The sequence below is a fragment of the Phoxinus phoxinus genome (assembly GCF_949152265.1).
Source record: "Phoxinus phoxinus genome assembly, chromosome: 10".
NCBI classification, from domain to species: Eukaryota; Metazoa; Chordata; class Actinopteri; order Cypriniformes; family Leuciscidae; genus Phoxinus; species Phoxinus phoxinus.
In genome coordinates this window covers 28,647,872-28,671,563 of record NC_136885.1, presented here as the reverse complement: position 1 = coordinate 28,671,563, position 23,692 = coordinate 28,647,872, and the positions used below count along the sequence as shown (strand labels likewise).

At 37.0% G+C, this 23,692-nt stretch overlaps 1 protein-coding gene across 2 annotated transcripts; it reads right to left on the bottom strand.

Moving 5' to 3' along the window:
• Positions 1-957: 957 nt before the first annotated feature.
• On the bottom strand, positions 958-11,133 carry cenpw (centromere protein W). 2 transcript variants are annotated; one of them, XM_079627053.1, is made up of 3 exons: positions 10,851-11,133; positions 3,998-4,111; positions 958-1,376 (listed from the first exon to the last, which is right to left on the bottom strand). In XM_079627053.1, exons 1-3 carry the CDS (start codon positions 10,935-10,937, stop codon positions 1,350-1,352), a joined length of 228 nt encoding a protein of 75 aa, XP_079483179.1. In that variant the 5' UTR covers positions 10,938-11,133; the 3' UTR covers positions 958-1,349. The 2 variants fall into 2 exon arrangements, with proteins under 2 accessions (XP_079483179.1, XP_079483178.1); XM_079627052.1 differs by lacking the exon at positions 10,851-11,133 and adding an exon at positions 6,523-6,720.
• Between the last annotated feature and the right edge of the window lie 12,559 nt (positions 11,134-23,692).

The window sequence follows — 23,692 nt, the reverse complement described above, 5'->3', positions numbered from 1 at the left end:
CCCGAAAAGTGAGACCCAAACATTTACTTTCCTGTGGTCCTGGGGTCAGGTCAGGCCCTTTGGTCCCACACACCATGGAACATGGAGCAAATGCAAGAACAGAACTGACCGACACCTGAAGAGCCAAATTATATTAGAAACTACATACACTAAGGTTCAAAAGTCTGGGGTCAGTAATTTTTTTTGAAAGAAATTAATACTTTTATTCAGCAAGGACTTGATCAAATTAATTGATCAAACGTGAAATTAGAGATACATTGTTACAAAAGATGTCCATTTCAAATAAATGCTGTTCTTTTTTTTTACTTTCTATTCTTTAAAGGATCCAGAAAAAAAGTATCAAGGTTTCCACAAAAATATTAAGCAGCACAACCATTTACAACATTGATAATAATAATAAAAAGTGCTTCTTGATCACCAAATCAGTAAATAAGAATTTCTGAAGGATCATGTGACACTGAAGACTGGAGCAATGATGCTGAAAATTCAGCTTTACCATCACAGGAATAAATTACATATAAGACATTAAAATAGAAACATTACTGTTATGGTATTTTTGATCAAATAAACCCAGTCTTGGTGAGCAAGAGACTTCTTTCAAAAACATTTAAAAATCTTATTGACCCTAAACTTTTCAACATGTCAGAAACACTAAAAAAAGATATGTTCTTGACAGATTTCTTGAGATTTACCGAAATATTTTCTTATAGGTCAGTTAGATAGCAGCGATTAAATTTGAAATGAAAATTACAAGATGTCCATTTGATACGGTCACAGGATATGGAACACAGGAGAGCGAAATATCATCCGACCAAACTTTCCTGCTAAAAAGCTGCTTTCGTGAGCAGCCACTGATAATGGTCCCAATGTTGTCAGTGGCCGAGAGCCAGATATCTTGTTGCTTTACAGAGCGAGGAAAGAAACACTGCATGGTTACTCAACCATGTGCTACCCAAGTTAAGCGGTACAAATTGTTTATTAACAGGTATTAAGTCATAGTATGATCCAAAGAGATGAGGCACACATGTGTTACTTTAGATATCTGGGCTAGATACTGTCTATCATTCATGGTTCACACAAATCTTAAAAAAAGCAAAAGTTCAACAGTCATGAAGAAAAAATTATCACGGATCACAGCCTAATAACGGGCCAACTTAAGGGAACACAAATTCCATTGTACACATAAAAAGTCGTAAGGAAATAATAGAAGTAAAATGTTCATTTTCGCCAGTTCCAAATTTGTAGTGTGCTTCATACCATAGATCACACATACTAAAGTCTTTAAGTAAATTTAAGGTCACAGGGTCAATGCTGTAGAACAAACAAAGGGTTGTGGTGGGGAGCTCCTGTTATCCACGTGTGCTCTTTAACAGTTTCTGTAACAAAGAGAAGAAATATAATTACTTAGAGCACAGGTCGGCACCGGAGGGGGAATCACAGAGGGGTAATCATTGGCATGCGATGAATAGCCTGTTTATTTGTAAAATGCCTTTGCACTTGTATGTCAATCTAATTCTTGCAGTAATTATTCCTCGGTTCTTAGCTATGAGCTGAATGGGAAGCCAAAGACTATCAAAGGGTGATGAAACTGCAATATCCAACAAACTTCGGCATCATAACCCTCTGATCAATTTGGGCAGCACTACCCTTTCAGTGGGTAATGCAACCAGTGTGCTTGGCATGGTTGATAGCCTAGGGCAGGGATAGGCAACTTCGGTCCTGGAGGGCCACTGTCCTGCAGAGTTTAGCTCCAACCCTAATTAAACACCTGAACAAGGCAATCAATGTTTCCAGGATTACTAGATAGATACAGGCAGGTGAGTTATTATCAGGGTTGGAGCTAAACTCTGCAGGACAAGTGGCCCTCCAGGACCGGAGTTGCCTATCCCTGGCCTAGGGTCTCTTCAGCTTTTTGCTTTCTAGAAAATACTTGGAAGTTATCAGTATTTGAGTGTTCATATACATGCATGTATGTAAATAAAATATTATATATCATTAATATTAAATATATAAATATGTATATATGCATTTTAAGATATATGATGAACTGAACTATATGTAATTGTGTTTATGGATTCAATAGATTTACACAGTGAAACTACAAAAAATGCACTTCATGTACAGATAAACTACTAATAGCCTATATCGTGTGGTAACACCCAGTTTCTCAGTCACGCCCCCATTTTTTCCCCTCAAATTCCCACTTTCCATGGCAGAGCTCTACATTACACACCTGTTTTCAAAGGCGGCCATGCTGAACCAGTCTGCGCCTGAACTCTGCAAAGCGTGTAATTCCTAACATGTTTAGTTGTGACAGGCCATCATGACTTAGTCTTGATTTGGAACAAGCATCGAATTTTTCATGCCCCTGCTGTTCAAGTGCATCTGTACAAGGAGCACTCTGCACACAATTACATCTTAATCAAATAAGCTGCCTTCCCTCGTGAAAATAAACGCAGCACGATGACTCAAAATTGGCCGGATCTCTGTTCAGTGTTATTGTGACTCATTTGATGTGGTGCCCTGTTCAAATCTATAGCGCTGGAGAAAAAATATCCATCAAAGGGGCGGTTGCAAGATGATGTAGCCGAATTCCGGCTGCAATACGAGCAAGTTCATTTGCTGCCTTAATTCCTTTTTCAGGTCATGAAAGGCCTGAACTTCAAAACAATAGATGATTAAATAAATAAAAATGACAGGAGATTCAGCTGGGCCTAATCTATAGTAAAACACTATATCTAAACTAAATCAAACAGCAATCAACACGTCAACTCTGCCAAAGCATGGACCGCATTCACGATCAAACGCATGCTTTCATTCCTGAGAATTAAGTTAAAAAAATGTGTTAATCACTTTAGTGTGAACATCTACAGGTCAAAACAATGTGTCAATGAAAAAAAAAAAAAAAAAACATCGCAATGGTCCTAAAATAAGACCTGAATTCTTTATGGAAAATATAATTTGTTCTCTTTTTTTGACCTGTAATTGGACTGGTGAGTGGGAGTGTGTTTTTCTGCTATTTTGTACTGATTTTGTTTAAAACTAAATTCCATGCACTCCAGCATGGTGTTTAAAGTCATATTTGAATCTATCGTAATCAGCACAGGGGTGCACACAGCTGCCAATTTCTTCCCATTTGTAAGCGTTGATTTGAACTCATCCAGTCTCACTCTAAAAAACAGTCTGCAATAGGAATGGTGGACTAGACTTGGAGATAAGCTGCCATTCACTATGTATCTCTTGGCAGTTCACTAATGACCAAATTGATTGCTGTAACACATACTGTTGAGAAGATCAATAGGACGGCCACGGGTGACATCTGCTAACAATGTAGTCTGATTAAATTAATATGCATTGGAAACCTAACCCAGCCAATCTTAGGTACCCACTGTGCTTGTTAGAGAACATCACTGCCTCAACACATTGTTGGACCTCAGGCTAAAATAAATCAATTGAACAACAAAAGAGGGAAGATGGAAGTACACTTTGTCTGATAGTTCAACGGCGCAGAGACCAGAGATAAAAGTCACTTAAACGTAACAAAATGTTTACATAAGAGACCTACTCTCACAGAACAAAGGTGTGGATACCGGTAGTCCTCAATCTAAGTAGGATATTTTGTACATAAGACCATGTTCACTAGATCAGGGGGAAAGTAAAGATACAGTATATGCACAATTGTTTTTTTTAACATCATTTAACAGTGTTGCCTTGTATTCAACAATGAAAAAAATGACAATAAATACTACAAAAATGCTTAAATTAATTATATAATACTATATATATATATATATATATAATACATTATATAATACACATTTAATAATAATAATTCATATAAAAATAAAATAAAAATTTAGTAATAAAATCTACAATAGAAATTTATAATCTAATCAAAACAAAATATCTGTCCATATAGGACCCGGCTACAAAAAGCTAATGCAGTTTATAGGGCTCTTAATTACGATAGCTAAATTATTATGGTGGTGCTGGATACCTTTGCAACAGCTCTGACGTGGTGAACTTTGATTGTTGCTGATTTCTCCTCAAAGGCCTTCACCTTGGACTCCTCTGCTAGACGATGCAGGACAACCAGGAGGTTGAGCTGGGCCTGTGGACACAAGGGAAAGTAAATTAATTTGTTATTTAGCTGACACTTATGTAAAGTAAATTACAGTACACTAAGGCCCTTTCCCAAATGGCACCCTAAGCACTCGCGAGTCCGCATTTTCGTGACATAACGGCGCTTTGACTGTCGGGAAGACGCGCGTTGTGGAGCTTGCATCAGTGCGGGCTCGGCAAAAGTACGCATATCGATCGCAAAGGGAGCACTCCTGAACACCCTTCTGAAACTTAAAATGACAAATGGGACATTCCTACGGTCTCATGAGAAAATTACTAAAAAAAAAGGCTGTATTATGCGTGCCAGGCCAGTAGTTGGCAATGCCTCTTTGTCAGGAGACCCCGCAAACACGTAATACGCATGCGGGAACATGTGCTAAGCATGTGCATGGTGTAACCGTTTTTCACAAATTCACATTTTTGTTGTTTACATGGAGAAGGCAAAAGAATCGTTTGAAACCCTTGCGCTTTAAAACCTGTTTTTAGATGTTTTCATGCCCCCAAAACGCCATTGTCGTGTAAACGAACGACCAAAAATCATGAAAAGTCTTCCGTTTTCAGTTGAAAACTGTGTCGTGTAAACCTAAGTGTCTTTCTCAGGGACCACAGCATGTGAAGGAAAACACAGAGAACAATTGTTAATTGCAATTTAATTGTTAATTAAATAATGTTTTAATTTGTCAAGATGCATGAATTAATATTTGCAGAATTTCCAAACAGCAAATTATTGCACAAATGGCATTTATATCAAAATAAACACGCAAAGGCAGAACATATCAGTTTCCATTAACCGAAACGCTACTAAAACTAAGCCACAGCAAAAAAAAAAAAAGAACCACAATGCTTGAGTGATGGACAACCATGTAATCATTTCAAGAGGCTCTTAGTGACATGCCACACAAAAGGCCAAACGCTTGGAGTCAAGAGGACCATTCGATGTTTTGAGCGACTCAAGTGAATATCATACTCTGTTGTTCCGCCAGGTGTAGTATGCTGCAGCTTTCCCTATATACCCCTGCATGGATCCACAGATAAGTACCACAGTAAAGGAGGATTATGTTACAGGAACTGCTAGGCAGGTCCAACAGGAGAAGGAGGGTGTTCAAGAAAGATAAATCTTCCAGCCCTCCCCAAAGACAAGGGCCCTTGTGCAACCTTGTCGGATTAGACCAGGAAATTGTTTCATTTTCAGCACTTCATCTGTCTTAGCGCATCTTGTCACGAGATGCTGAAAGGAGGTCTGCACTTGTGGATTGATTTCAGATCAGCCTTGAGCTCAAATTGGGTTTAGCCTACATATTTAAAATCAGCACTACTTCCACTGGAACATGAGCTAACATGACAACATTGTATATAAATGACTCTAAATACAACAATATGATCCAAAGAAATAAACACAAAGCAAAATAATTTCACTGAATCTAGTTCAACGTACAGGTGTGTTCATTGTGTAGCTTGCTTGTTGTATCAATGTACAGGTGTGTCCTTCCATTGCTAGGGTTATTATTTGCCATCATTAAAATGTTATTGGTGGTTCTGAATCACATGGAAGCCATGTATATAAATATTCACTGTATACATAATAAGATCAGATGGCCCTGCTTTTGAGTGTAAATCACAGTTTGCCACTACAATCTCCCATTGTGTGCAGTCTTCAAATGCTCATATTGTTTAACATTTCATTTCCTTTGCATGACAACAATCTCTTCTAAAGCCAATAACAATTTCCGTTGTATGACCGATAATCAATAAACGGCAATAAAATATTATCAATTTGTACTACTTTATTTTAAAAAGCACAATAAATGTTAAGTATTTTTTTATGTGAATGTAAACAACATAACTTGTTACATGTCATGTTGTCATTTGCCTTTAAGTTACAACTGACTGAAAGTAAAAGTCATCTAAATATTAAAACAGACCATTAAACATACAATGTCATCAATAAATATCCAATATCTGCAAATAATATACATGTATTCGACTCTCCAACTTAGAATTCAACTGACTGCTTTTGCTACTGTACCTTTAATGCTTCTAACATTATAATATTGATCTCTGGTTTGTTTTTACAGCTTAGTTTTCATAAACTGACTGGGTATACTGGGGAAGGAGCTTTATAATAACAAAATAATAGAAAAATATTCATAATAACAATGAGAAACCTATTTCCTGCACTGTGGTCTGAGTGCTGACTACAAACTGCTAGAGAGAAAGTTCTGTATATCATCTCCTGCACTTTCGCTCTGTCTCAAAAACACGCACACACAAACGTAACCAGTGACCAGATCCGCTGAACCATATCCAGCTAGTTTTCTTAATGATTTCAGCTGAAAAAAGGCAGCACTCCTTGTGCATCTACACGACAGCCATTTGGATGTAATTTAAATCTATTAATACCTCATTTTCATAATTGTGGGTCATCTCTGGGGCGTCTGAATACTTCTCCAACAGCTGGTCTTGAGAGTGTTTTCGAGAAGGAAACTGAGAAGCCCAGGTTTCCCCTGTGCCAGAGGCTTTGCCAAAACATAACGACCGGGCTGAACTGATTACAGCGGAGGACTCGCGCAGACACGGAAAGCACATGGAATCCTCACCGAGGGCAAAGGAGTGCAGAGAAAACCAGTCTGAACAGAGTCCTTAGAGTCTGCAGAGCAGAAGTCACACTATCCAAATGCGATCTGTCCAAAAAAATGTCATCTTGTTCTTGTAAATAAAAAACAATAAAAAAAGCATTACCGTATAAGAACAAGATGAATCTGGACTTACAGTTCCTGAAGGACATTTCTGTCTTTGCTTAGATGGGACGACAGCAACGAACAGTGTTAAAGCTTAAAGTATGCATAAGTTAAGGCTATAAGTCCACACTGCCCCAATAAACACGGAGTCTGATCAAACAAAACCAAAAACTATTAGTGTTTATTAGACTATAAGCTTTGATTCTGTTTTGGTTGTGAAAAAAAAGTATAATCTTTGCACAGAAAATGAAGTTATATATCAATCAATTCCGTTACAAACAGTGGTTTTAAATTATAAGTACTTTTAAAGATTACTAAATGTGCACTCACACTTCAATCTAATATTGACAATCTTTTTTTAAATTCCGAATTAAAATGCACCCCTATTAGATAATTAATAAACAGGCTATAACAAAGAAAAGTCCCATCTCAATTCATTATGCAAATAAGTAATTAATACATGGAGTGAGATGAAAAATTGCAGAGCACAAATTCAATTACCTGACCAGATTCAACAGACTAATATTGCATTATCAGCTCTTAACAATTTTGAATAACCTGCAACCACAAACTTCAGCTCATTCGCTCTCAGGAACACATCATCCAATTACAGTACACAAGCCAGGCACAACATCTAATGACTTGGTGTAAAAACGCCAGGAGCTCTTGGCCTGGGCCTCCAAAACAGACCCATGATTTGCTCCACTTTCCCAGAGATCCTTAACACCAGGGAGGAAACGTTGCTGTCGGGGAGCAAAAGTGGTGGCTCTACAATTTGAGGGGTGGTCTGGAAAAAGAAAACCTTGCAGGATGCAGCTGATTATTTTTTGTGTTCAATCAACCATCAAATGCAGCATAGGCTATCTCAGTTCGGCAGGGGGAACAAAGTGCTGTCTAAGCCACTGCTCCACCCGGCAGGACGTACTTATAAACAGGAGAGATGAAATAGTATGTCCGGGATAATCTCACGAGTCACAAGCTGTTTCGGTGTTAATGCAGTAAGATCTGATGCAGGAGACAGAAAACATGAGTCTAAGCACATTTGATAGGGCACAGAATAATAAGGAAAAAGCCATCAAGGTGATTGTCATGGTCCTGGAAATCTGGATCTGAAGTTTCTGAGGAAAGTGAAACCGTATTCCTGTTATTGTTTTACAGTTCAAATCAGTGGGTGTAAACACCTCTGTTTCTAATTTGACATTTTGACATCTACTCTAACAGCTTATTTAAGTTAACCAAGGCCTAAAATTGCCTCTGTAAATTATATAAATACCTGCAAAACACATTCGGTTTTCTACAGAATGATTGTTTTGCATATGACTTCAATTTCAGTCTGTTCCTCAGAAACACACCAAGCTATTAAATGACTTCACGAGACATAGAATATATTATAGTCTACGTAAACACTTGAAGGATTCAAACTTACTTGAAGGATTCAGACTAATTCAAAGGCTTCATTCGAAATCCTCACATACTTCACAAAAACAGTGTGTGACAAGAGTAGTATGTCTGAATTCACAGTACTCATGAAAGAGTAGCAAAAAGTAGCTGGATGACCTAGATGATTTCCAGCGCGATTCTGAAGTGCACATATGATGGACACTTTACTATCCCATGAGTCCACAGGATGTGTTTGTCTGGATGACATTCATATTTAGAACATAGCCATAGGCCTACTTTTTTTTGAAGTAGTGAAGTAATTACTTATTCAAAACAAGTAATTACCCAGTATGCCATTTTGGACACAGCCAAACTATCTAGTTTGTGAGTCTTTTGGTGTGATTCATTAAATTAACTGGTTCGTAAAAGTCATTTGTTTGTGAATCAGAATACACTGGATTTTGAGTGAATCCAGCAAAAAAGAGAGAAAGGCATTCAATATCAGTGGCGGAAATACTTGTAGGTCTACAATCAGAGAACCAAGACAAACGGCTTCATCAGAAAGCCAAAAACGCTTCATAGCTTGACCAACAATTACACATTGATGTAGGCTACAAAGCAAAATGTGAAGGGCCTTATTAGGTATTTTGTCATTAAAAGCACAGGAAACTAGATCAAACCGGTACATATTCATAGGATGGGGAAAAAAGGAGCCTTTCTTTCATTTTTTCCTGAATTTTCCTTTTAGTTTAATGGCTGGATTAGACCCCTGTAAAGCAGAGCACCTTTCAGGCGGCTTTAACATCCCCACCTCCAGTCTCCATAAAGTGAGACCAGCTGCAATGGACCTTTAATTAGGACCCTGTTAGTGCACGGACATCCTACACACACACACACAGTACAATCAACCATGTACAGTGCCTCTCAACTTAAGAACAACGGATAAGCAATTCCCCTATTCCCACGAAAAACACTAGGCAAACTTGCCGAGAGGCAAACCTCAATCAACCTAAACCACCAGACTCCCCTTTTGAAAATAGAAGTTCCTTTTAATCATCATGAACTATGGAAGTGGTCAGTATCAAGCAATCAAAGAGGCGGCATGCGACATTGCTATACATCTATTGCATGTAACAACATTTACAGTGGCCACTTCACGTGATGATGCATAAAACAAATTGGGTTTCATCAGTGCTGTTCGGATATAAAACGTTAAACAAATGTAAACATCTGGGGCCAAGTTCCTTAAAATAAAACCAGCTTCAAAAGTCACAACATGGTGGTTTGGATTTAATGGCTTGTCTGCCCATTTGTGGTTTCCTGATCCTAGAATCAGATCTTTTGCTAAGTGACAAGATGGGCAAGAAATGTACACTGGTAGCAAACAAGTAATTACTGTCGGAGCCATGGTATTGCAGTTATTGCACATGCTCTGACATATGGATCTCATGGACAATGTGAGAATGAATGTGTCTATAATTTAACAGTCCCACTCCACATAATAATAATAAAAATAATAAATATAGCAATAAAAACTAGCAAAAATATTATTAGCAGTAGTACATAAAAACCAAACAAAAATCGTAAAAAAAAAGGGATAAATAACTTATGTAGCTAATTATCTGCTTAAAGAGAAAAAGTGTATTGACTTATTGACTATGAAAGTTATGATCTGCATGCGGCTGGATGGAAGAGAGCAGTGCTTCCTGATAATAATGCAAATGAGTAATACAATTAAGCAGACTACTGTTGCTTTAAACATTTAAATTCACCTCCATATGAAAAGCACTACTTTGGAAAACGCTTCTTTATGATCTTTGCCATAATGAGGTCTGCAAAAAGACAACATGAAAGGAGCCCACGAAGCCACATGTATCCAGCTCATTTACATCAGCTGTATTCCTTTCATTAAACAGACTCACCCATGCTATGATGCTATATATAAAATGTTTGTTTACCCGTTTAATGGTTTGTAATGTAGGGGTTTACCTACTAATGTCTTGTAAAGTAACGTTAACTGTTATACTGGCAGATCTGAGAGAGAAAATCTAATAAATTTGCAACCTCGCATTACTGCATTATAATGCCCACTTAAATCAGACTTACATCACATCTGACCAGATGTTGCTCTTTTCACAAAACAGAACATAACACTCAAAATTAAAAAAATCATTAGGCCTATATCGTGTGAACGTTAATTGTAATATGCACTGCTCAAAATATGTTTTTAGTCTTTCAAAGTATGAAATTACCTGCTTAATAATGACAACAACCTATCTGTTTCTAAAAACCTACGGAGCTCCCTACCTAGACAGCATTTCTGGGCTTCATTAGGGTGTTGGAAATGTTCCGAGCTTCCTAAAATGCTGCCTACGTAGGCGGCTTACTAGATTTTGAAACAGACCAAGACAACATGAACATACAGCTCAATAAATATGGCGTATCCTACATACGAAACAGGCAATATTCTGACTACACAACAACTGCAAATCAGTACACGTCATTTAGCAGTTAAATTACTCATTTGATTAATCTGAAAGTATATTTTCACGTGAATGTGACGCGCGTTTGTACGGAGGAAACTGGTGCGTTTAATTTTCATCAACTCACCATCAAGTCCGCGTTTTTTCCTATCCGTATATTAGCATTCTTCTTCATATGGAGCTTCAGCGCTGCCCTCGGTGCTTTCTTTGACATGTTTTGGCTGCTTGAAGGCGTTAATTTACGGATTTGAAGATCGAAAGTAAAGCTAGCGTCTGTTTGTGTTTCGTTGTTTTCAAAATACCGCGCGTTTCACTACCGGCTCCTGATGATGACGTGGCAAGAGCTCAATGGTCCCTCTCGCCAGCACGTGCTGTGTGCGTGTTTACATCACGTTTACACGGACCAGAGGGAGAAATTGTATCACACACACATATATATTTCTCCCTCAGACCCTTTTTATTTTATTCATCTGATTCTGCTTTTTGCCTAATGATTTTACTCAAGAGTAAATTTAGAGTAAGTCTTGTTTTAACCTTTTTGTTAAGGAGATACATCTTTATTATAGCTATTTAATTTGCAACAAGAATGTCATTATTTTATTACTCAAATAATTGCAAATTATTTTATTGCCATAGCTTAAACCATACCAATGACATAAAAAATGCCAGTAATGGTAATAAATAAAATAATAGCCTACCAAGAAAGTAACAATATAAAATAGGCTACAATACAGGAGAATAAAACAAACATTTAACAAGACATAAAAAAGCTTTTGTAGATCAGACTTTTATTTCCTTTCTTTTTTAGGTGTAGGCTACTTTTTTGTCCCCTGAGCTCAAAGAATGTAAAACAGCTGCAAAGCATTTGTTGAATTAAAAATAAATTAATATATAAGATGGAGCTGAACCGTTGCCAGAACTTTGAGTCCATTTTAATGGCAATGTTTTATGGTTTCTATTAATTGCTCTGGGCTTTGGCATTTGGCTGAGTTGAAAATGAAAGAGAATAGCCCCAGGCTTTATTCATCTTATTCACTAATAAAATGTATCAGCTCGACCCACTCATTCCCCCCCATTCTCACTACAGGTTTGTAATACAACTGTGAAAGCACGGCCATTTCTACCCTTTAATGGAGCAAAAATGTGTTTTTAAACCATATCTAAATTTCGGATTAATTTATGCTTAAGATCTTTCTTAACTGATAAATTGTGATACAAAACAACTGAGCTGTTGAGAAACAATGTGGTTTCTGTAATTGAAAACATATTTTTAAGTGTTTATTGCATGTGTATATATTTTTAATTTTACTCTAACCTCAGAATGCCACTAAAACAACATCATTTGTAAGCGTGGGAGTTTTCTACAGAAAAACTAGGAGTGGAGCAACTCTTCAAAGGACTGATTAGTGGTAGTTCTTGTTCTGGTATTTCATGTGGGTTTCATTTACAGATTGCAAGAATCTTTTGGATCGAGACATTTTCATACACAATCAGATATTTTCAGCTGGAGGGTTCTTGTAATTACATGGATGAGTGCACATGTAATTTCACCCAGAACTAAATGAAAATATCTTAACTTAATACTTTCCATATTTTGATACGAGAATAAAAAAAAATATTTGATAGTGTTCCCAATAAAAAAGATTGAGAATGATAATGTACATTCAAATGTTGGCATTGCTCACACTGGCTAAATAGAGACACATCGTCAACCTCAAAACTATTTTTCAAAAGGAGGAAAATATATACACCATTTCAGCAGTGGCATTTAATGCAGTCACTCCTTCTAGCCACTTTGGTGAGTTGAAATTTATTTGTATCATACATTTTTCAATTGTAGTCTTTTAAAAAGGCATCTGAAACAATATACTAAGTGCAATGTAGTGTTTGTCAAATTTAGATTGTCCAAATTACAGTCTAGTATTCACTTAAACACAGTCAGTTATGTTTTAAATGAACGTAAACAGTTGAGAAAGAAAACTTGCGTAACAGTATAATGGATCCGTGCGTCAGGTCTTAAAGTGACAGCAGCGGCCTAATATATCTGCTGCCAAATTATGAGATAACATTAAAAATAGACTAAATGGCAGTTTTTCCCCATGGTATCGGTCAAAATTGTGGCCAGCGAAAATGCTGAGTGGCTTGTAACTTTGGAAAACAACTAGCCACAGTGGCTGGTGAGCAAAACACGTAGCACTAAACACTACACCACTATACATATAAACATAACAGATCCATTTTGTGTATATTTCTACTTTTTTATTTCTACAAATAATTATGCAAGAACAATGCTCATAGCATCTAATCAGCATCTAAACAGATTTTTCCACTTCCTGTTTTGATGGAATGTGCTGGCAGTCTCAAAGCTTCACGCATCATTTACTCTTGGAAATAAAGCTTTATCATATCTTCACACACAGCTACTAGCACCACCATTTCCATATTTTATTCTACCAGGCCCAACCATCCCATTTCCTACATTCATCTTGTGAAGCCGAGTCTCGTTCACAGAAAGCAGCAGTTATGGAGGTGATGAGCTTTCATTCAGTTTCCTCCTCCACACTGCAGCCTTTGTTAGGTGAGAGTATGGGCCGCAGACACATGTTTCAAAGGCTGACAGACATAATGCTACACAAACGCACACTGTCACTGGTGAAATACTTCAGTTTTAGATGTGTGCTGTAATCACTCCCAACCACTTAAGAAGCCACAGATTTATAATATTATGTGGATTATTATGTGGATATCACCGTTTTGGTAAATCAAGCAAAGTGGACAGATGGACGCTTCATCGGCCGTATATTAGAACAAGTGAAGTACCTTTGTCCAAACATTGTCCCAATGTGCATCTAATTTATCAGCTCTTCAGTCAGTGATAGGAACCCATTGAAATGCTCCCTAAAAAGGTTTATTTGTGTTGCGCTCTGTTCGGTATTAACATAAAGCACACAGCAGGTCAACAGAAAGAAGTAATGGGGGTCATGGAATTGTTTTATCATAGCTGATAAATGTAGCAACCAGGTGCTCAAAAAAAGTCCTACTGAATCCAATGTTTGAAGTTTTGCCACAATGCGTAATTTAAACCAGAGTAAATGGATTATAAATCTTCAGACAGCCTTTAAGTACTTTGTTGCAAGACTTTGATAAAGAACAAGCTTTTTAAAACAGGTGTTCTACAGATATCAGCTTAAGATAACATATGATCTGCACAGATATTCTGAACATGCATTTAAACACTATAATATCTAACATCTGAAGCTTTTTTACTGAAATGGATTTTAGCTCCAAACAAGTGTGCATCAAAGTTTAGGCTTCAACGTTGTAGATAAGGGACCACTCAGATATGGACCTCCAGCATTGATTTGCAACTTAAAACAGGTGCTTAAATGCTGCAGTACGTCACACACATTCGCAGGGGAAACGTGTTAAGGGTTTGCTCAGCTCCTGCTGAATGTCATGACACCTTGGTAAATATGCTCCACATACGGATTTGTGAACAGGTGCAAAATAAGGATTTCAATATGTTATCATTGTGCCCGGCATACTCATTTAACATTTAAATACATTTTGTATATCTCAATAATTAAATATTTTATTGAAATGCATATACTCTTCATTCTTTTGGCAGACACTTTTATCCAAAACAACTTACAGCACATTGCTCGGAATCTGTTATTAAACACACAGAGATATTAAACATCTAATATCTTAAACTTAACACTTTAAAATAGTTCTGTTTGAAACATATGTCTGCTTGTCCTATAAAGGAACATCCTCCTCATGGAAGATGATGGGATTAATAACCTTGAAAACATGGTTGTGGGCAACTGAAACTCATTCCTGAAAGCAAATCACATGTTGGCATGTTTAATGTGGCACTGCTGGAGATAACTCTGAAGATGCTACCATGGAAAATCTTATTGGCTAATACATTTCCTGCAGCATCATGGGAGTCTTTGATTCCTGGCTGTATTAGATCATGGGTGTATGTTTCTTGGACAGAAACTGCGTTTATAGCGTTTTTCTCCACAGGAGGTCTGTGAAGGTATTTTCAGAATCTTTATTTTTATTTTTTTGCAAGTATGATCAGTCAGTCATGGATCCCTGAACTCTGGAATTCTGCAAGTAAAACTTCAAAGGGACGACTCTGGATATAAACTCATATTCCATGGGGTAAAAGAGAAGGGCAGATATATTTCCATAAGTCCATTTCAACAGAATCATTTCATCTGCTTGGAAAATATCATGTTCTGCAACTCACATTATATAAGTTCTAAAGATTTTTTTTTATTATACTTTTATTTAGCAAGGACACATTGTTTTCAACAGCAACTTTACACGTTGATAATAATAAGAAATGTTTCTTGAGCAGCAAATCAGCATATTATAATGATTTCTGAAGGATCATGTGACACTGAAGACTGGAGTAATGATGCTGAAAATTCAGCTTCGCCATCACAGGAATACATTAAATTTGAAAATATATTGAATAATATATATTGATTTTGGATCAAATACATGTGGCCTTGGTGAACAAGAGACTAATCATGAGGGCAAAAAACTAAAAAAATCTTATTTTTTTCATACACTTGAGATAATGAGATAAATAACTTATTATACAGCTTCCAGGGATACTTCATTCTGATTGCTCAATCCCTTCATTCTACTACTGGAAGGAAGTCACATGTTAGTGTGCTCTTCATGTGGACAATATCTCTTCTGTTCAGAGACCAGTGGTGTTGATTCAGCATGAATCTCATCCCTGGAGAAGAAAAAAGGTTAGGGAGTTTCATAACTCAACATTTTTTTCACTGGCTTCCTGTCTTTGTTTAAATTATGAACCTGCTCGTGAAATATTTCTATATGTCAGCATTATGCATCTGATAGTAATGCTGTGGGCGTGTGTGTGTTCAACAGTTTTTCTAAAAGCAACAGAATGGGAATGAAAACAGCATCCACATTTCATGGGCATTTTTAGCCAATCACCTGAGCAGTAAATGCCACATGACTGATCACTCTGGAACTGCAGGATGATGTCATGACAATACTGATTGGCTGCTTTGATACTTCCTGCCTGGTCTATGTCTGTACTTCTCCGTTATGCCGTTAAAATAACTAAATGGCCTAGTGGCAAACCAAATCCATCAAGTCGGAGCTTATTTAACCAGCATTTTCAAGCCTTCAATCTGAGGAGTTCACAAGAGTTTTGTCTGAGAGGCCTTTTGAAATGCAACCTTGTGGAAGTGAGATTTTGAGTGTGAGTGAAAGAAGAAGGGGGGGGGGGTGCATTCCCCCTTTATGTTTATGTCCACTGCGGTACATTGCATGACGACATGCCAGACTGAAGTCGTGTGAACGGGGGACACTGGAACTCCCTGCATTTACCGTGACAAATAAAAACAAGATTATGGACTAAACAGGCCGCAAAACACAGCAAACCCATTCTGATTGAAGAAAAACAAAGAGACTACTGGAGAATGGACCATTTGTTATGGGAATGAAGCAGCAGTTATGTTAAAGAATGCTGGCAATGTATATCAGGGATTCTCAATGGATTCAAATGGATTTCAAATGGAGTTTGGTGTCCAGTGCAACATAGAACTTTCCTCATTTATCAGAATTTTACTTTAATTTTTTTTTTTAAGCATTCCCCTAATCATCTTCGGATACAAAAAGTTCCCATAATTGATGAATCACCCATAAACAGATCAATATTGTGCTGTCTGGGAATTCAAGCCAGATATGCTATAGAGAAAAGCACTGTGTTTGCAGTGGTTTTCCCACATCTATACGCTTCTATTGACCTTTCATCCATCCCTTTTAACTCATTCTTTCTCTCTCTCCTTCTTCGCTGTGTATCTTTACAGTGATTTACACTCCTGTCTCACTTCATATGGTTTGTTATCTGATGACATTCCTAGGAGTCAGAGACACAGTGGATATTCCAACTGTCTTATCAGAACATCACAAGCTCCCACCACTGTATAACCGTGTTTCAACATACAGTAGGCCTCAGCCACTATAGAAACAGTCAATACAGGCTATTTCTTTATAGAATGCATAGTTTGTCCTTATTTACGCACCCAATCCTGTATTATATTCTCTCTTCCTGGAAGTACAAGAGGAGTTAAAAATTGCATGAACCTCTGCTTTAATTCTGACTAAGGAATTGCATTTAACCCCTTAAAATGCTGTGCAGGGAGAAATTTACATGCATTTGACAAAGGAAAACATAAACAGGCATAACTGCTCAAGCAAACCCGAAGCCGCACAATATCTGTCAAGCAGAGGAGGTCAAAGGTCAAGAGAGGTGTGATCAGAGCAAACAGCAAATAAAATTGATTTACGGCACCTTTTCAGAGTGTACTCAACTATATAAAACTGTCTAAACTTGAGTTACCACCCCTGTGCAATGAACACCCACAAACATCCACAAATACACATTTGCTCGCTGTTCTCCCTTCTCTGGTCCTCCCTGAACTCAGGAGACCAGGGAAAGATCATGAGCACTTGGACTGAAAACTATTCCAGAAAAAAGAGAAGAAAAGACAAAACCTAAATGATTTACTTAAATTATGGTCACATAGCCCTATTCACATATTAATCACTTTTTTCAGATGGTTCTTTTTAATGAATCGGTTCAAATATTAATCAATGAATGAACTGGGTCTGGGTGGGTTACTGAAGTTCCTCAAGATACAGGAGTTTTGTTGTAATAAATGCTGATTTCATTAATTTACCCTAACTTTGTTCTAAACCCACATGACTTTCTTCTACTGTTGTGAAAGGACACAAAACAACCATAGAGCTATCATGTTAAATACGACCCCATATTTATATTTCTGTTTATATTCATATATATATTGTGTACATAACTGTTCAAAAGTTTGGGGTGAGGTTTTTTTGTAGAAAATTTATACTTTCAGCAAAGATGCATTAAATTGATCAAAAGTGAAAATAAAAATATTTAAAATGTTACAAAAGATTTCCATTTACTGACTGTTTTTCTTTTTAGCTTTCTATTCGTCAATAGAACGAATATTAGTTTTCTACATGGATAATAATAAGACATATTTCTTGAGCATTAAATCTGCAAATTAGAATGATTTGTGAAGGATCATGTGACACTGAAGACTGGAGTAGGCCCAATGATGCTGAAAATTCAGCTTTGTCATCAAGGAATAAATTACATTTTAAAATATATTGAAATAAAAAACAAATAAAAACTGTTTTTGCTATATGTATATATACTGTATATATATATATATATATATATATATATAGAGAGAGAGAGAGAGCGAGAGAGAAAGAGAGAGAGAGAGAGAGAGTGATGAGTATTTAGTATATAAACAGTTGTGGTAGAATTTCCAATTATGTTCATTTACGTTCATTTACAGCATCAGGATCAGGATTTCTTTCTTTGATGAAGCTTGTGTGTGTGTGTGTGTGTGTGTGTGTGTGTGTGTGTGTGTGTGTGTGTGTGTGTGTGTGTGTGTGTGTGTGTGTGTGTGTGTGTGTGTGTGTATCCGGTCGGCTGTGCCATGCTCCGGAGTCTTGTGTAAAAGCGCGTCTCTCTGTGCTGAGGGGGCAGTGCTCAGGGAGTGCAAAGCTTATGTTATCAGGCCGATGCTGCACCGAGACCCCCAGATAACAATGCAGCCACACTCTTCCCTCCCATCAACAAGCTCTGTCTGAATCCAATTAACCACAGGGCACCAGGGTGAGGGGGCACAGAGGGTGGGAGCACACACCCTGACACTGACAAACACACAAGAGCATTCAGATGGCCAATTATTCAGTTATTTTACTTACTTGAGTAATCAAAATATAAATCAAGCAAGTATTTGAGTACTATTTGCAAGTAATTGCATCCTGCTGTTTAAAAAAAAAAATGTTGTTGCAATTTATTTGGATAGTTCACTTCAGACATTCTAACTATAAGTAACTTTACAACTGTCAACTACCTTTCTAATAGTACTAACTATAATTAACTTTGCAACTACATGCAAACTAACTTTCAGAGTATTAGTAAACTGTTGGATAGGGTTAGGGTTAGTAGACATGTAGCCATGTACAGTACTTGCAATATTACTTCATTGAAGAGCATCAAAATAAAGTGTTAGCAGATATTAAGCAGACAGTCTCAAATACACTAATGATTGGTAGTTGTAAAGCTACTTATAGTTAGTACTAGTAGAAAGGTAGTTGACATGTTGTAAAGTTACTTCGTAGAATGTCTAAAGTGGACTATCGAAAGAAAGTGTTACCATATGTTATGAGACTATGTTGGCATAGACACATCACAATATCTAACCAGGCCAATGTGCAAATCTTTGCAGTCTCCTTGACTTTGGTAAACCATGCTGTAAAAAAAAAAAACGCATCCACCAGTCTGGTTCTGTGAGCCATGAGATCTCCCACTGACAAGAATGCATGTGCAGTGATGCATGGCGCCCTCTGTTAGCTTAACGGTTTGTTTTACTCTCAGGTTCACTGACCTCAGCCTGTGAACATATGAGTGTACAGAGCTAAGATGCCTCTCATGACTGGAGTCCCCCCCCCCACCCTCTCTCCTTTACTGGTGTCTTAGGGTATTTCCTCATCCGAAATGTTTCCATTGTGCTAGATCTTATCTTTACCGACCATCGGACACCAGAAGTTTAGCGTTCGACTTGCGCTTTTTTTTCCTATATGCTTCTCACAGTCCAACAGACGCAAAACAGAGTGATCACCCATGGGTTTAAATCAGCATGGCTAATAAATCCTCCCTCTCGGTTATTCATTCTCTGACTTGCCACAAGGGAAGTGAAATTAAGCAGATGCAAGTCGTTTTTCATGGTTAGAGAGCTACTGATTCTGACACCACTCCACTCTGGTGCGAGTGCTATATCTGGATGAGCCTGTGTCAGCTATGGAGAACTAAATGATTTCAGATACCATGCAAGAAACACCCCCGCACTACAAATCAAGCAGTTTTTGTCAAACTAATCTGAACAGAATTATTTCCGTCTTTGAACCTTTTATGCTTTCATCCTATAGCAAAAGGTATTAGCATAAATCATTTTTTGTACTAAAGTAATCATAGTCTTCCTTGAAATGTCATGCAATTATCATGGTAGGCTACATGAAAATAGCAATGATTCAGTACCATATCAGATGATAAATCTTATATTTATATATAATATTTTACATAAAATTAACAAACTTTATGAGCATAAAGGCCAATTGGCCTTAAGAGACTTCTTTATAAAACATTAAATTATCTTACCCAAACTACAAAATTTGCCCTACCCTGGAGCTTTCAAACCACGTGTATGTGATTTGAATACATGCATATTACAATTTAGCACATCACAATTGGTCACAAGACAGAGAACCAATTACAATCATCCCCACTGATGTCAAATCTGTAATGACAAGCCTGGACGTGACATTTGAATATAAATGATATTTGAGATCTGCAGCAGAGGAGAAAATGTGAATATCAGCTAAAAAAATAATACCATATAGCTTCAGAACATGTAGATTAAACTGTTATAGTACTGGTCATCATTTACTTTTTCATACGCAAAACAGCTCAATTTACATTCCACTAACTTTCTCCTTTACTATTCCACAGAAAAAAAGTCAGTCATACAGGTTTGGAACAACATGAGGTTGAGTAAATAATGACTTAATTTTCCTTTTTGGGTGAAATGTCCCTTTAAAGGGCACCTATTATGGAATTTTGAAATTTACCTTTCATGTAGTGTGTAACATAGATCTAGGTGAACAAAAACATCCTGCAAAGTTTGAAATATGAAAGTGCACCGTATATAAAGTTATTGTCTTTCAAAAGTGAGAGTCGACTCGGAGTCATTTTTATGAATCGTTAGAGGACCGAAGCTTTTTCTTTGACTAGATGACGTCAACTTGTCAAGTTATTTGAATACGATACGCCCACTTATTGCGTTCCAAGCATAACGTTACTGTCTATGGTTCCAAGACCAGGGAAAATATCATGGCGACGAGACGCTGTGTTCTGAAGTGCGAGTCAAAAGCCAACTTTTTTCATCTGCCCAAGGAGGAGCATTTGAAGACTAAGTGGCTACAATTCATACAACTATACCACAGAAGTATAGTCCGAGCCTTGTGCTTTGTTCGCGTCATTTTGAAGACGATTGCTTTTTAAATGCAATCAAACTGGGATTCGCGAGCCGGCTGATATTGAAGAAAGGTTCAGTTCCAAGTGTATTTGCATCAGCTTCCTCCTCCGTATCACAACCTGTCAGTGTTATTAATAATTGTTGCTTTTATATTTTATGTAGCATGCTTAATAATAATTTTGTTTGTTGAGTAAGCACCGTTTAGCTTCTAGGTCTTCAATGACAATTGTATTGAGATATGTGAAGTGTTTGTCGTTGTTTTCGGAGTTGTCTTTAAAAATAAAATAATACCTTGTAGTAACTTAACTGCTTTTTTTTTTTTGTAAAAACGTTATGTTTATGCATCGGGCTAATTCAAACAAAGACTGATTGTGCTTTTACAATATGAACTCTGGGCTATGCTCGCTAACATAACATATTCTTTATCTTATTTTTCGTTTTTTACTACAAACTATAAAGCAGTGGACTATAATCATTATTATAATACAATTTAATTGATAAAAGCGTCATTGTACTCCGTGTTAAAAATAAGTATTATCTCTGTAAACACTGCTGGGTCATCTGACCAATCACCGCAGATTAGCGTCGCGCAAAGGAGGGGTTTGAAAAACGAGTCGTTGAACGATTCATTTGGGAGTCGGTGAGCAAATCAGGTAAAAATAAATGCATATTATACGAAAACAAAAGTGTTTTTTGTCATTGCATTCATGTAAAACTGTTGTTGGGGACTCCCACAACAACATTAGGAACATTTTAAATGTCATAATAGGTGCCCTTTAAGGACACACACAACTTTCATTAAATGGGGCTCAAAATATGACATATGTTCTAATAAAGATGTTTCGTGTATGGCGCTGTGTGGTTCTGTACCCAAATTAAATGAGGAGATTCCTGGAGCTCTGTCCCACTGATCCACACTTGTGTCCCCATGGGGGAAAGGTGATCCCGGGGATTAGGCTGGTGTTGGTTCAGGCTGGTCCGGGAGAGACAGACAGGGGCTGTCACCCTGCCAGAGCCTCGAGTCATTCAGAGGTGAATGCTGCTGGAAAAAGAGGATGAGGAGGAGAAGAGGACAGACACAAGAGGAGGTGAGGGTCATAGAGGTCGCAGCAGGGAATTATGGGTGATGAGTAACAGAGAGACCAGATTCATGTGGTCATTAATTCCAGATGGAAATAGGATAGGACTCGGAGAGTGACACAAAACTGCAAAGAGAAAGAATAAAATGTTATCACTTTGCAGTTTAAGTGGGTGACAAGTTACCCCGTTCTTCTCCTAAATAATATGCATACATACAATGCATTTCTCTTACTGAAGATATTGTTCATGTCTAGCTTCAGCATCTTACATATACAGTCAAAAGCTTGAACACACTTACTCATTCTACTTTCCACATTTTAGAAAAATAGTAGTCAACAAAACTTTTACATAACAAAATTATTATAAGGGAATTATGTAGTAAATCTAATAACATTAAAATATCAATAAATAATATAAAAAAATAAAATACATATACATATTGAATAATAAATAACAAAATGGAATTATAAGGGAATTATGTAGTAAATCTAATAACATTTAAATATCAATAAATAATATAAAAAACAAAATACATATTGAATAATACATAACAAAATGATATTATGAGCGAATTCTGCAGTTTAAAAAAATCTAATTACTTTTAAATATTAATAAATAATATTTAAAAATGAAATAAATGTCAATATGTAATAATAAAATAAAAAATAAAATCTGTTAGGCCTATATATATATATATTGAGCAGCATTGAAGTTCTCATGTACACTTCAACTCACCTAAAAAATAAATACATAGGCACCATTTAAATCTACAAATCTACTTTCAAGCAATCAAAATATAAAGGTTTTAAAATCATATAAAACGAATTCAGTCAAGTCCAAACCTGACTGGTAGTGTAAATATAGATCAATATTTGATGATGCTGGATCTTTGTCAGGTGCATGGCCTATTCTGTTTCAGAAAAGGGCCCCTGTGACCCTACCAGAGGGGGACAGAAGCCATCAGCACTTCACTGCACTAACAAAGAGCTCCCTTTGCCAAGCCAAATAGGTGTGCGTGGTTGATGCGGTATTACCTCATGCAGAGTCACTTATCTGTCTTCTGCTTGATGACCTTGTGCTGACCTACAGAAGTATCTTTTTCACCTGTCTGCACATGAACTGTTGCCATTGGCTATAGTTGCTTTGATTCACACTGGCTCCTCTGGTTTGGCTGTAGAGCATCCTACAACAAGAGTATCCGTTAGTACAGCAATTTTTAGAGACAGATCCGTTTAAAATAACTAAGCTGGAAAATGTTCTTGACCCTCCGACTCCCTCCTGTGGCCATGTCAGGGCTAGAGGTGCCTGTCTGATCAGTGAATATATATTTCCCAAATTTATTACAAATTAAAACATTACAATGTATTCATGTCACCAAGCCCTGCATATATAGGGCCAACATCCAATAAATTCATTAACATGACATATAGGCTGAATAAGAATTAGAAAATTGACAAAAAAGAAAAATCATCGCCTGTGCAAATCAATTGAACTCTGGAAATGGCTTTGTTTTTCTTAATATGAAAGTTTATTATTCGCAACCTCATAGCAACACCCTAACAACTACCCAAACAACATTAAAACGTAAAAGCGTAAGCTGCGTCCCATTTCAGAGGCTGCATCCTTCGAAGAATCTATTGGAAGGCCGATGGCGCAACAAAGGCTGTCCCATTTTAAAGGCTCCTTCAAAAGCGGCCTCAACATGCATCCTTCATTTCTCGGGCAATGAAGGATACAACAGATT